This window comes from Gambusia affinis, linkage group LG11 (genome assembly GCF_019740435.1).
Source record: "Gambusia affinis linkage group LG11, SWU_Gaff_1.0, whole genome shotgun sequence".
NCBI classification, from domain to species: Eukaryota; Metazoa; Chordata; class Actinopteri; order Cyprinodontiformes; family Poeciliidae; genus Gambusia; species Gambusia affinis.
The window spans coordinates 23,044,884-23,061,129 of record NC_057878.1 but is presented as its reverse complement, the minus strand read 5'-3'; the positions used below and the strand labels follow the sequence as shown (position 1 = coordinate 23,061,129).

General features: G+C 37.6%; 1 protein-coding gene across 7 annotated transcripts in view; it reads right to left on the bottom strand.

Moving 5' to 3' along the window:
- The window catches only part of myo1b (myosin IB), a 71,953-nt gene that overhangs the window by 42,280 nt on the left and 13,427 nt on the right, over positions 1–16,246 (bottom strand). For all 7 annotated transcript variants that reach the window (XM_044132665.1, XM_044132668.1, XM_044132671.1 and 4 more), the window contains exon 3: positions 13,585–13,700. In XM_044132665.1, the coding sequence (XP_043988600.1) occupies positions 13,585–13,700 (116 nt within the window). The remainder of the gene's footprint in view (positions 1–13,584; positions 13,701–16,246) is intronic.

Sequence of the window (16,246 nt, the reverse complement as noted above, 5' to 3'; positions counted from 1 at the left end):
CAGTAGGTTCAAAAACATGGCAAATGGGTCATGAACAATCCAAATTTCAAATATACATGACACTCAAAATATAATAGTGTAGACAAATTAGCAAGGACAGAATACATTTGCAAACGTTTAGTTCAGTCTATGCTGCTGAGGCCAGAACTTCTAGCATATAATTACATGCTGAACTAACAATGAACCTTGATTTGCAAAGTGGTTGATTGCTGCTTGGAAACATTGCCAGAAAGTGTGCCAGCAATGAACAGCCTGATGAACACAATCCAGACCTCAATACCAAGTTAGAGCACAAGCTGGCTAATTAAACTAAGGGTTCTGCACTGTCACACATTATGTTGAGTCAGATAAAGCTCAGTTCTACTACTAAAAATCTTACATTTTAGGTGACTAGATATTTTGATTAAACAGTAGGCACAGAAGATGTTTGCAGGGCTGCCTATAGCTGTCAATCTGTTCTAGGAAATGTCTGTTACCTTTGCAAAAATTGTCAAAAATCCAAGAAGATGGTCCTAATAGAAATTAAAAACCATCAATGCGACAATGATGTGGCCTTGAATCCAACAAAAGTGAAAAAAAAAATTTTACATCTCCTCAACAAAGTAGTTAACTATGACAAAAGGCCTGAAATGGGACTGAAGTTGCTTTGAATTGTTTGGCTGTGTGATCTTTATTTGTAAAAATGAAGCTAAACCATTTTACAACCATTTGTTTTTTTATTTTTTTATTTGAGAATCTAAAGAGCACAAGCCTTGTTTGTAATACTTAAGGTATACAAGAGTCTCCCTGAAAAAGCATGGGACAGTACTTCGTATCAAACTTTTGCTGTCATAAGTTAGTTTCAAAAGTTCCAACTTTCTGTCTATATGGAAAAAAAATACTTTGCATAATGCATAAGAAAATATCAGAGCAACCTGCGTTTCCTCCAGCTGTATAAGATGTAGAACAAACAACCCCCACCGCCTAAAAAAACAAAAACAAAAAAAAAAACAGCAACATCTCCCAAACTTGTTACTAAATAGTGATGGTGCAAGCAGGCAGCCAGACTTAAAAAACTTAAAAATGTTTGACTATCAAAGTTCTGCAACTTCATCCAGCAAAACAGCAAAATTGATATTTTGGGCAGAAAAAAATGAAACTACAGTCTCTAAAAATACAGACATTAAATAAATTAAATATGTATTCATATGTGGCTTTTGAAAATAAGCAGCCATTACTACTTCCCAACAAACCCACAGTGGAGTTATAAAAAAAAAAAAAAAAAAAAACACTTTCAAGTTTGAGATTCCAACCTCAAATTTCTGTTGCTGCAAATTAAAAAAATAAAAGCTTGACATCATTCTGATCAAGTTTATAATAAAATGCATTTTATTTTTCTGTGAATCTGTCTCAATGCTTCCACTGCACGTGAATTTCTCCACTACAGAAATAAAATATGTGATTGAATAATACATGTTTTTTATTAATATGACAAATGCTGCAAATATTCGATCATATTTCTCCATTTATTTTTTGATTTTGTGCAAATAAAACTTTTTAACCTTCCCAACATGATGTTGTACAGCAAGAGCATCATGTTGTCAATTGCCAATTTACAACAAAGTTCAACAGGGCAATTGAGCAATTGTACAGCACAATGAGTAGGCCGATTGACAAAAAGAGAAAAAGGAAAACAACAAAAACTAAGTACCATATTGGCTGGATTATGCAAATGTGTATTAAGTAATGGACCATAAAATTAGGCATTAAAAATTAACTGGTGTAAATAGGTCATCTTTAAGCATTATTTCAACATTTGTTACCTGTTGTACAACTGAATTGCATTCTCTGTTTATTCAAGCTAAACCCTAATTTAATCCACGCCCATACAATTCCTGATCACAACCCAACCCCTGTTCCACCTCTATGTCAGAACACCAGTTTGTATGGTCGAAACTTGCAATTGGACATTACGTCACTGCCAAAAAAAGGACAGCACAGCAGATGTCTGCTTTGTGAAAACACTCCTTGTGCCTGACCTGATCCTGACAATGAGCAAGCCATCATGCAATTATTGCACCCCCAGACAGCAGGAGTTTGGAGGGGGTGGGCTGCCCCATGAGGCCCAGTGGTGTCAAAAGAGGGGGGAGGTCCTTCTCTACAACACACACTATCGAAGGATTTATGAATAGCCATCACTAATCACAATATGAATAGGGGTCAGAAGAAACAAGCCACACCTACAACTGCATTTAATTTAAATTCTTAAAGAGAAAACTTTTACGACAAAAACGTCTGTAGTCATAGACACATGAAGACAACCAGAGTAGCAAAAATTATTTATAGTCTGGAATTACGTTATCATTAGGGCCCTAAAGGCAGCCTGAGCAGCAACTGGCTTATAAATGGAAGTCAAAAATGATGAAGCACCAAGGTCCCCATCAAAGACTGAGGAAGCGGTGAGTATGGTACACAAAATCCCAGAGGTCTCCCAAATCACTGCGCGTAGCTAAGGGTGTGCATACATGGAGGTGGGGGTTAGGCAGGGATAAGGCCTTGGACTGTAAATGCTGCTTGGCACCTCCCCTTCACATCTGCCTGCAGGCTGTAATTTGGACTTGCACGTGGCAGCGGGTGAGCACAAAGCCACACTGGCATGAGGTAAGCAGCAGAAAATAGTCTAGTCAGTTCTTTTCCCCTTCAGCCTCTAGTAAGTGGGGCAACAGGAGAAGATGATGGGCCTGCCGTTTGTGACCTGAATCTTAAGAAGGGTGGAGTGACTGAAAGGCAGATGCAGCACACTTTATTAGCATCTACAAATCATGGCTTTAAAGAGGTAATCTATGGGTTGGTCTGATGCCCACCCAACTACTTGAAGATGACAAGCCCTTTAAAAAAAAAAAAAAAGAAACTAACGTCTTTCTCAGAGGCACTTTATCATACAGACACAGAGTCCACTTACTTCTAAATGTTGCACAACCATTATTTTCAAAGCATATCATTTGTTGGCAAATATGACTGTTTTTGGCCATACACATTCGGGGGCTAAACGGTGGCCTCTGATCTCAGCATGACCCGGTTTCTCCAGAGCCCTCAGGAAATCCGCCCGGCTTTGAAGGAACAGCCAAGGAAGCAACTTCCTGATGCTGATGACCAGGTGGAAGAGGGGGGTGGCTGTTATAAGAAACAGACACACAAATATGGTGCCACCAGACAGCTTAAAGACCAACCTACTGAAGTAGTGGGGTGGGGGGCCTGAAGGAGGCAAGCTAATGGATGCATGTGTGCACACACACACATACACACACAAAATGGATCTTGGTTGTGACAGATGTTGACCATCTGTGCAAAATGATTTGCTACAAAGAAGTTGTTAAGCAGAAGATCACCTTATAGGGGCCCAAATGACAAAAGAGCTGAAAGATGAGAGCTTTACATTCAAGAGGAATTAGAAAGTGACATGTGCAAGGAGCAAACAACTTCATCCTCTCTAAATTAAAAGCTGCACAGCTAGAGATCTCTGATCAATCTAATATTCACCAGAGGCTTTCTAAGACCTCCCATCAAACTGAAGGGGTTCAGAGCTTTAATTTTATGTTGGTGCACACCAATTTAGTGTTCCACACGAGAGGGAATCCACCAACACCGCCAACTGTGTGATCTTCAAAAGCAGGAAATAAGCATGCAGTGCAAGGTAGCAAAACATCCTCCAACAGCTCCCTGCCAAGGTCTCTGAACCTCATCAAGCAAGTTGTGGCATTACTTGGACAGTATTAGCCTCTTTTATAAAGATTTTATTTAAATCAGAGCCTTTTAGATCAAATTAGCTGATCTCGAGTAAAGCCCATGGAGGAAAAAAAATTAAATAAAATACTTTTCCATCATAAATTTATGCCAATTTAATTGGTTATATTTCATAGGCAAAACCAAAGTTTAAAAGAAAGGCCTGCTTGATAAAATAATAGGCATGAGATCTAGGGCTCCAGAATTTAAAAAGCTATATTGTACCTCTTTTACTCCACAAGAATATTGAAATTATAATTGCAATGGATACATAAGACCATTCTATTTTTACTAAAACAACAGATGCATCAAGTAATAGGTTGATGGCTAGAATCAGCCAGTTTACTGAGGCTAGTCAGAAAGCCAACAATGTATTTTTTCTGCCAAGTTACCACACCATTTAGAACTCCTACTAGAACACACAGACAACACTGCTCCACATGGAAGATGAAACAGCAGAAAGAAAGCTCAAATTTTATTTAATTTTTCTACTCCGATGAGTCAGTTTAAGTAGCACCAAGTATTGGTGCTACATTGCTGGGTGAGGAAAAATGTCACCATTGTTAATGCTGGTGGCTATAGCTCTTAAAAACAAATTATCTGCTTTCAAAAAAATTTAATCTGTGGAGGCAGGTCAAGGCTTCACACAAATTGACGCTTGCTGTCTGTGTAGAAAGACTGACTTAATGGATTTTTATATAATACTACATTTATTGCTCCAATCAATAATTGGCATGCATCATTTAGACAATGTGGGACATTAGCTAAAAATCTGAACAAAATCATTAGGCTGAAACATTTAAGAGATAAATTCTGTTGCATAAAAGTTAAATAAGGACAAAAGAAGTGGAAACATTTACACTGTAGATGTAGCAAATGGCTCACAGCAGAGAATAGCTGAATGTGATCCTTCTCTTCATGGATACTGCATAGCATCATGGGGAGACACACAAGTGCTGCATAGCAAAAGGCACTGAAGCCAACTATAACACATAATCGATAAGCATGAACTCAAAGCAGCCAGAGGGTGTCCATGTGACCCTCTGAAACAGAAAGGTTCAATTTGGCTGGTGGTACCATGTTCCTAAAACTGTTTAAATAAATAAATACTGATAAATGATCCCAAAACTATTCATGCATATTTTGCTATGTGTTATGTTAACCCAACTGTTGGTTGCACTTCCTCAGACTCTAGTACTGGTCCAACTTACCAAAACTTGTACACAGCTTTAAATGTAAATAAAGTACACTTACAGTACAGATGACAGCAAGCTACAAGTAAGATTCATGTTATGTGCTCTTTAATTAATGGGAGTAAACACCAAATATAGGTTAGATGAGGTTTCATAGTGGAACGACATTCTAGAGAGCGCCTCTTCTCAATGGTGCCTTTTAGTATGCCTCACATTTTATGATTGTGCAATTTATGAAGATAAAAAGCTCGGTACTCATTACCATTCTGAATAGAAAGGGTTTACAATGGGTCTTGGAGAGTTGAGGACAAAACCGTATAAAGAAAGCCCCAAACAGCGATAAATGATAAGGCCGACAATGTTTAATCAGTTTCAAGTTAAAGAAGTTAACTGTACCATCCTAAAAAAATATTTGAGGAATGCATAACAATTCTATTTTACGCTACTAATATAGTTAGGGTGTAAGCTACAACTGCCAAATAGTGAGTGATTTAATTGTGGTTAAATTAGTAAATATTAGATCTAAAAATGTGTATAATAGAGAAGCATGTGTATTGTCTTTAGATAAACAGCTCTACCTACAAGGCAGAGCTGTTTATTTATATAAAAGACTCATAATTAATCTTCTATATAAATAAAAGACTGGAGTCTTCTCACAATGAACCAAAGTAAAGCACACAGACCCAAAGCAGACCGACGACACTTTTTCCAACAGCCACCAACCCCAACACATCAATTGCATTAATGCAGTTCAGCAAGATCCTGATCCAAACTGACAATCAAGGAATCTACAAATTGGGCCACAAGTTACTTATGCTAAAACTGTTCCAACAAATCTAGCCAGAATGAGTTGCATGCAATTTTGCCAAAAGGCAGAAAACCACATCAACTACACAACTTTGCAGAGGAACATATCAATCAACTACTTTGTCAGATTTAACACCAACCACAGCTTGGTAACCAGAGGAAACCAGGGATGTGTTTGTATGCATGTGGGTAAGGCGTAGCTATAAACATGTGCAGTATAGATGAACAAATATCACTAGATTATAAATGATAGCACAAGCCAATTAGGTACATTTTGCATTTTCTTCTTGGGTTGCAAAGGTGGGTTAGAAAAATGAGCAAACACTTTTCCATCATCTCTCTCTCCCTCTAGTTTAAAGCTACCAACGCCAACACACATGCTGCAGAGGGCTGAATCTGCCCACTTCAGTCAAAATGCCACTTCGACAAGTGCCTACTCAATTCTACCTACATACAGGTTCTGTGCAACTTTTCTAAGCCCTTTTCAGACAGTCTTTTACACAGATCAACAGCAACAATTTCTATTGGTCAAACAGCCGTAATCTGCATCCAAAGCAGGATACAGTCCAATACAAAAGGAATTCATAACACTTAAAGACATCAGTCTTTATAGATTAGAGTTTTACAATTGACAGTAACAGAACTGTATCAATGTCGTTATGCTGAAAATGATTCCAAAGTCCATTCTTCCAATTGCATACAGCACCATCTTAAACATCTTGCATCAAAATACAATGTCTGAGATTAGACAAAAGATAACTAGACAGTTAGTATGGTGCTATAAAACTGTCTGTAAGGGCTTTTTCCAGTGCAAATGTTAGTGAAAAAAAATATTTTTATAATCCATCTGCATGCACAATATATTTTTCCATTGGCTCTGTACAGTATCGCTTTTGATAGCAATGAGGATATTCTTCGCGTAAAAATTACTTACCTAAAGAGGGGAAAAAAATAATATTTTAAAAAATGGTAAAAACCTACTTAAAGACAATTTTCTTAAAGATAACTTTTTCTCCAGCTAGTGGTCATTACCTCCACCCTGGTCCTACACAATCCATCCAAAATGAGGCTCCTCCACGAAATTACTCCATTTGAATTTTGATCCATGTTGCCTTACAGATGGAGGCTATAGGTTGCATTCTAAAATATGAAATTGCAGCAAAAATTGATTGACACTTGTCACTTACCTAAAAATAAACTGTTGCATTTAAAACATTTTGAGGACAGCCATTTTAACTATCAAATGGTGAAAGTGAAATTAGCTGAGATATTTGAGAAATACAATATTGACCTCCAAATACTCATAACCCCCACAGAGAAATTATTGAAATAATCTGTCATATCCACTTGCTTGACAGCTGGAAGCCTTGACATACATTGCAAAAAGAGCCTCTTTGCTCCATTATCCCCTCCTGATGCCTCTCTACGGCCAATGCTCTAGCGGCACTAAGTATTGAGCAGGGGAGAGAATCAGGGTCTCAATACCTCATTAAACATTGGGATAACACGATCCCCCCTGGGAGCAAGAACAAACTCCACACACATCCACGCAGACACACACTTCTCAGTCTGTGCCTGTTTTGGGTGGCAAGCAACGTACAACAGATGACTAAAAGCCATCTGTGATGGTCACTGATTAGTTCATCTCTAATGAACCCAATGCATTTAGAAAAGGAGGAAAACACCTGCCAGTTAATTATTGTGGTGGCACATCTGGCCAGAGGATCTGCTGCTGAACTGGTCAAAGCTGTGACTATTGTATAAAAAGGCGAAGATGGGTGTGGTTATGCAGCTCATTAGAATTGACAAAGAAATGGTTTCAAAAGGCCACAACTTTAAAAGGTTTTACATGGATTTATGGACTACATGCAAATATGTTTGTGATTGTTGGATGGACAGCATCTTCTTGATGCAATCTGAAATATTTTAGGGGGTGAAAAACTTAAAATTACAAAAAGTGGTGAACAAATTGTGAGGGATGCAGAAATATATTTGCCTGTTTTCTTTAATAGTTGAGATCTAATTTCTTTTGTCAAAAGAGGAAACAAAGGCCAACACAGACAGCTCAATTTCTTTCACTTAGTGAAATATAGCCTACTGTTGTAATTTTACATTTCTAAATGGTAGAAAACATTCAAAAAACACAGAAGTTTCAATATATTCCTTTAAATTAAAACAAATTCTACTTCAAAATTGGATTTTTCTTTGAACTACTGATAGTCAATGAATTGCATGCTAATTCATGGTCAATGAATTAGCATGCAAACGGAAACTAATGCCTGGGTGCAAAACTCTGTCAAAGAAACACAATACCAGAGCAGCTGCACACAAAATCACTTTACCTTGAAGTCATGCAACATATTGAAACATTGTAAAGCAGCATTAAATGCTCTCATCTTAAAAAATAGGCTGGTTTCTATTAATGTTTTAAGTTTGAGAACCTGCAATTGTAAAGGTCTGTAAACTGCCACAACTATTATGTGCAATTATCCACAAGATTTCAATTGGCTCCAACATTTACACATCAAAGTCTGATGCATGAAACAGCAGATGGTTGATTACTTTGAAGGTTACCTTTACTCTGGCATTAAGCTTTAGGGTCCTTTTCATTTGGTAAAATAATTAGTCCATAATTACATATGCAGAACAAACTTTCTTTTACAAGGTTATTGGATGATTATCTAGCTTGTACATTCAAACTTGTACTTTATGCATTACTCTGCTATTGATTCACATAAATACTGTCATTTTTGAACTCCAAATTTTGTCTTTTAATATAAAAATAATCTAATGCAAAAATAACTCAATGAGTGCAATTTTCAAGTGAGCAGATAGGCAACTCTCCATTTTACAGCTTTTATCAACACTGTATAAAATAGGAAAATTAGAGTGCTGTTTGTAGATAAATAACCACTGAAGTGGATGAAACTATTATTGCACTTCTATTTTCAGGGATGAAAATGCATCACTGTTTTTGAAGAGATTAATTTGCATCTCATTTTTTCTGATAATATCAAACCCAATAATGCTGTCAGATAACATTTTTAATCATTTAACATTTCTTTAAGTATGAACTTCCTCACCTTTCTGATTTATTGGCAAATATTTTCAAAAGCAAAACGTTTCAGATTGTCAATGAATGCAAATATGCAGTTTCTCTGAGTTGCTCAGTATGGCATTTCAAAGGTTATTCTCTCCCTCAGCAGGAGCCACCCGTCAATTCCAGCCTTCAAGTCTTCAGATAAAGCAACAATATTTCAGTTTTATACAACCGGATGACTTAGCGGGCACAGTCCTGGCTAGCAAACTGATAAACATGAGCCCAAGTTACAGTTTTTAAAGTAAAATGTTCCTTTTGCTTTTTTTACATTACAGTATGCAACTGTAGCTTTGGCACATATCAGACTGACAAACACTTAGGCCCCCAAACAAACAAAAACAAAAAAACAAAAGTCTGATCTGACTTTCTGTTGCAGTTCTAGCTGCTGCAAATAGTGCTGTGAATCCAGTATAATTTCATCAAGGGTAATAGCAAGGAAAGGAATCTTTCCTTGTCGCTTTGAAAAGTGCCATCCAACTGAGACAAATTTTAAACTCATCAGAAGCCTTGCTCGTCTGCATTTTATACAGTATGCTTTTTTCCCCCCAGAGGGCTTAGGCCATTGAGCACATGTAGAAACACTTGGTTTGGTAAAGATGCACCAATTAAGCTTTCCTGAACCAATGACTTAGTTTTCCTCAAGTTAGAACCTGCAGGTTTATTTTAACAAGTCATTTTTCTCATCTGTGTTGAATTTTTGATCAAAAAAGCAAAAAACACAAATGACAAGAATCCAGTCATCTCTTGAAATTACAAACTTACGTTTAGAGGAAGCTGGTGCCCACCACCTGAACACGCATCTGCTTCTATGAAAGCTAACAAATCTTTACATACAGTACATGCCCACAATCTTTGGGGTTGTCTTAGAGGTACTGACCTTGTCTGCAGAAACATGTCGGGAGCTTCTGATTTTATTCTGTAACAACTTTTTAATGAATATCAAAGGCATAAAAATAAGGATTAGACCCAGCAGCCCCTGCAGTTGTTTTAATTAAAACGCAACACTGATCCACTTCAGCATTGGCCAGTCTCTGTGGTAATATGTCCCTGAGTCAGTTGAAGCTCAGCCATGCAAAAAACAATATTTAAAAAACCCCCCCAAAAAAAAAAACATTAGCTTATTTGGTTTGGAAGAATTATGCACAATTTCAGGACTGACTGAATACTGGCCTGAATTGACAGTGGCAGAAGTCTATTAATGTTTATGCTCATGTTGATTTTTCAGCCATAGAAGCCAACTAAAAGCTCAATGCTTGGCAGAAACAACATAATATAAAATTGTAGCAGGAATTGTACGGTCAGGCCAATTCTGAACAAATCTTTTAAAGTTAGAATTAGTTCTACCCTGACTTGCAGAATTCTTGTGCGACTAAAACTTACATTTGCATTTATGAAACACTACCAAATCTCTTTTGAATACAACAAAGTAAAATATATTCAAATTAAATTCAGTCTCTGTCAAGACCATAGAAATTCACTTGTATAACAATTTGAATATTGAGTGACAAAACAAAATCAAAGCGTGGGTCAAACAACAACATTGATCATTAGCTGATCTATGGATGACTGAAAAGGCCAAACCTGAATCCTGGGATCTTTATAGAAAGTCAATTACATAATGTGCTCAAAGTTAGATTGATGCTTTTTCAATCAGCTGACTGAAGAAAAGCCAACCCTTGCACAACTACCTCCTGCCAATTTGCTTAATGGATTTAGCAAGACCAAATGGTCAGCATAAATGTTCAAAATTGGGTACAGACAGTTTATATTGCATGTTTAAACACTTCAACAATGCCACAGCACATTACAGCAGTGGTCCCCAACCTTTTTATTACCGCGGACTGGTCAAGACTTGGCAATTTTGCTGCGGCCCGAGGGGCCAGGTGGGGCAGGGGAGGAACCATCAGATAATGCTTCTGCATGTTGGTGTACCCGCTAAAACCTTTTTTTTTTTTTGTTTATTTGTTCTTTTTGCCCCGATTTTCCCTTTACGACAATTTTCCAACGTCCTGCAGTGTGTGATGCGTTACTTGGTAATGTGTTGAATATGCCCAATCTAAAATCTGAAAATGTACAACAGAATGATCAACCACCATCTAAAAATCGGGCATATTCAACATCATCCTGGCAGGATTTTAGCAACCTGTGGGGTTTTCCCTGACTGGAGTGAGAACGCAGCCTGTTGAACGCGACAGGTAGCCAATCAGAAAGCACGGTGACGTAAAAATGGAGGGGAATCCCAAACAGTTGACATGGCAACTGAGGTGGACATCGGAAGTGATATGCAGAAACGTTTATTACTATATGTAAAGGTAATTTTTATTTATTATATGTAGTTATGTTTATTAAAATGAGTCCACAAACTATCACTACTGCTTCTACATCGTCATCCGTGTTTGATTATTCTATGTATGGTATGTTGGGGGATTTTACTGGATTTTCTTCTGGAATAGGGATGTTTGTGAGTGGAATCGGTGCGTATGTGGTGTGCTGCTCCTGTTGTGTGGCTGGACAAACGAACCGATCGAACCTGTTGTACTTTTATCGGCTCGTGTCGTATGTGTGGTCAGAGAGGTTTGGAAAAATAAAAAATAAAAAAAATAAATAAATAAAAAATCGGCCAACAATCCTTAAATCCTGCCGTGTGAACCAGACCTAAAACTCACAAGCTCTACTCCTCTCGTCTCGACCACTTCCCAAATGCTCTCTGACTCTGGTCGCTATGGTAAAGTTTACATACCCCTTCAAAATAAGATACAGATGCACCACAAAAACAAACATTTTACTTTCTTGAAAATTTTAACTCAGGATAACGACTAATGGGAGCCCTGAGCTTGTGTCCCTGCAATGAGATGGTCCCATCTGGGAGAGATGAGAGACCGCATGTCATGCAGAGCGGGCTTGGAATGTGGGAATCACCTACCGGGATAAATCCAGTCTCATGCCTCTTCTCTGGGCCTTTTCTCCTTCGCAAAGAAACTTTCCAAAGACATCTGATCTGTTTCTTACTCATTTTGCTGCTTGTGGGCTCAATGTTGGCACACAAGACGTAACCGAGAGAATCCAGTTAAAAGATTTTCCAAATAAAAGATCATCCAGACTCAAATAATACATAAAACTGAAATATTTAATTACTTCTTGCGCTGCCTGGTACCAATTGGTCCATGGACCGATACCGGTCCACGGCCCGGGGTTGGGACCACTGCATTACAGTCCAATTGTACTGTACCTGGTGAAGTCAAATTTTAACACCACAATAAATATACATGCTAAACTAATCAAAAGGCTAAAAAAAAAAAAGTTTGAAATTATTTTTGATTCCATCCATATGCAGAAATTGAGGGACACTCCCGCTGCTGTCGACACCATTTCCATTTAAGCACAGATGTATGACCCTAGATTTGACACACGTAATCAATAGAAAACTTACAATTCTGACTTTGCCATTCTTGCCCTGTCAATCAATTGGAACTCTTTAAATAAAAATATTGGTCTGCTTTCAGGCTTTGAACTAAAGCAAAATGCCAAGTCAACAATAAAGTTTCTATACTCTAAAAACTTTTAACCTTGAAACATGAATACTTGAATTACTTCAGTCCTGTCCATGCAAGAGTGGTGTTCTTAAGAGGCACAAGTCTGCAAACAAATGAAAGTTTTGAAAAAGTTTTTCAGGGCCCAGCTGTTCTGCATTGGTAGAGCAGCTGTGACAGGGTCACAGTGACACTTCACAAATAAATGATCATGCAATGATCATTTTCCTACAACAACATGCACCATTCTCCTTTAGTCAGTCTAGATAACAGCAATATTCCTAAGCATTTCATTGCACTAACCTGTTTTCATTCAAGCTTGAAGAAAGTTTTCATGCCTTACTTTTTAAAAGACGACATGTTCAGCTTTTATGAATGAACATAATCTTTAACAGAATGTCAAGCTTTCTGCCATTTACCTTTGCTTGACATCCAAGTCATCTTCTGGAAATGTACAACAGAATGTACCACTGGTGAAAATAATCAACTTCACAGATAACTTTGACTACAACCCACACAGCAGTTGTAATAATCAACAGCAACTTGTACGCACAAAGGTTCAAGCATGTATAGAGAACGGTTCAAGAAAACCGGGGCTGGAATTTTTTTTTTTTTTTTTTTTTTTAAATCCACCTCTGTGAAAGGAGAAAAACTCACCAACAGTATAAATGAGCAAAAAGAAAGCTTTAAACTGAACTGATATAGTGTGAATCACTAAAGTAAAGCCAAACAGCTTGGTTATTTCTGGAGTCAGATTCTGTGTTGGTACAAAGGTATATTTGCTCTTCCAGCCAATGTCTCTGAGGACCTTTGCAGCCACCTAAGAGCTATGATGAGCTAATTGACAAGCTGGGCTTTGTTTTGTCTTGGCTGACCAGCAACAATTCTGAATTCATGTTGCCAATGGACAGATGGCATGCTATAGCTCAGAATGGCCAGCAAAAATCACCTTGTGACTCCATAAATAGGAGGCTATGTTCCTCTGATCCCAGATTCCCCAGAACTCAACCATGCTTGTTACAATGACGATCCAAGCAAAACTTCACAATACATTTCATTTCTTGAGAATATGACAGCTCCTAGTCATTGTCAGACCTCCAAATCCTTAAATATCCTTGTCAAATTCAACTCTCAGTTGTACAACCTTATCCACAGTTTGTGACTTTATAGAGAAATAAGAGAGTCAACTCACATGTGGGGACTAAGTTCATAGAAGTTTCTGTTGCGATACTCCTCCACTTTGTCTGGCGTGTAGATGGGCAGGGACCTGTAAGGGTTCAGGGAGATCACCACACTGCCAATATACGTCTAGAAGAGAGAAAAACAAAACAAAATAAAAAAAATAAAAAAAAAACAGTTACTTTTTCTGTATAAGGTACATTTTCAGCTTTGAAAAAAGAGCTTCTGGTCTATTTGGGAAAACAAAACACATTGAGAAGGCAGTGAGTCTGCTCCTTTTCTGCCGAGTGTTCATATTCTGCTGTTGAGGCATGCAGCAAATGCCTACAGTAAAACTGAAGATATGTTTCACTTTAACATAAAATTTGAGGAATCTCCACTTGGCAGAGAGAGGTGCTGGCTACAGGCTTTAGCTAGTATGTGAGGAGCAGCATCTAAATAGCATACACCACTTCGTTTCAAATTGTAGGTATAGATGTTTTAAAAGAGGGTCTCACTCAACAGAATCCAACTGAACAACAAATGATGTCGCCTCTGCATGTATTCAACATGGATGCCGAAATGTAGAGAAATGATTTACCCCTGCTATGTTGTGTGTAAAATCTGGAAAAGGATGTAGCTAAACCCGAGAGCAAATATTGGCCCGAAACCTTTTTTTTCTGATCAGTGCCTCTCAGATTGTGTCTGAATTTGCATTTTAAAAATAAAAATTGTTTCCATTTTTACTCATGCTTTTTTATATGCAATTAAAGACCAAATGTGATTTTTAGAGTTATTAAAACCTCTCTAGATATTTATTCAAAAATCTGTATCTTTTGCAAGTTCTCCTACACACTACCTAGGGCCAATAACCTTCAGGTTACTCATGTTCAAGCCCCACTTATCACCCACAAACATTAAGAAGCAGTAAAACATAATTAAATTCATGATGTCCAGCATGTGGGCAGCTTTTGATATTCCTAAGTCAATGTTTTCTCTAGTTTAAATTTATATAACACACTATCTTTATGTAACATCCAAACAGGTACAAAACAAATAACACTTGTCAGCTCCATCTGAAAGGTAATGCAACCAGCTATCATCTTCATCATCCTCCTACACACAAAATCGTGCTCTGATGACACTTTCAAACATCAACCTGAAATATTCTCTATGCTTTCCATGGTAATGGTTGTTGCATAAGCCACTCTGACATGAGTGGAGCATGGCCTTCCCTGTGGCAACACCACAACCTCCCACAGCCTCTTGTTGAACAGCACACCAGAGGCAGTGTGAGGTCTGTAAAAGTGCGGAGGATGCATACAAGAGGAAAAGGCTCTGTGCAATGTCAATAAAAGTATGACATGTTAATGAGAGGCTTTCTTGACCAGAAACAGAAGGGACAGGATAGAAAAACAGAAAGTGTGCAGTGCTTGTAGCTTTGGGAGGCCCATTATAGCAAGTTCCACTGAATGACACAGATAACTTTGACTACAACCCACACAGCAGATCAAACTTTTTTTTGTGTTCAATTCATGAAACAAGGATGGAGTTTTCTGTCTTTTAACACTTAAAAAGAAAAACTATTTGAAGCTTTGCATTTTTTTTTTCTTAAAAAAGGAGCAATGGAAGGGGATGCAAAGAGCAGAGTGTTTCTATATTTACTTTGTCACACTTTCCTACTTGCTATTAACATAATTGAATTCTTTTGTTTCTAAGCAACCTTAGAATAGCAAGAAAAAAAATGAAACAAGCACATGGAATTTTAGGCTGATACTGATACCAATTGGTGGTCCATTAATCAGATTTTCACCAAGTAGTGTTAAGATCTAGGATTTTTTTGACTGAATCTCTAATAGAGTTCACTTCATCGCCTGATAATTTAAAAAGAAACTAGAGTACCTTGCAACAAAGGTGACTTTTTGCACCCCTGTTGCACCTCTCAAAACTTGGCACTTTGAGAGATGTTACTTTTGGCCAGATACAATCTACTGGTGAAACAAGTTGACTGTCTCTGAGTTTCTGCAAAGATTGTTGCTATATTACCAATTACAGTTAGTTTAAAGTAAACCTATCCTGTATAGTCATGTTTTCAAACGATAGTTTGAGGAGGACGGGGGCCATTTGTAAGGAATGATGACGCAGGAGGGAAAAATCAATTTTCAAAAAGAATAACATTGTAAACTTCAGATTTATTGGGTAAATATAGGCTGCTGAACATTTTCTGAACAGCAGTCATCTTTCATTATAGTTTTGCCATGTCTTTTTTTTTAGAATTTCACTTAATGTATGTTGATATACAAACCAACTGAGGTATATTTGAATTTTTTAAAGAGAATATCTTGAGAAAGGGCCGTATTAAAAAGAATGTTTACGAAAGACTGATTCCCAGGGTGCTGTGGTGCCACAAGGGTAACAAAACCCATGTACGACGCCTTAGTGTCAGAATACCTGACTCACACCACTCCAAAACCTCCTCGTGAGCTGAAATAAGATTATAGCCATTCATCAGGATGTGCTTTCATAAATATTGTCACAAAAACAATGAGTTTTAGCCTTTCAAGCCAAAAGAACGTAGAGAAAGGCTGATTTCTGGACTAGTCGACCTGCAAAAAGAAATAAGGGAGTAAACACAAGTCCCAAAGGCTGAGATAACATTGCTAGACCCCTTCTAGAAATAAAATGCCAGCCACTTG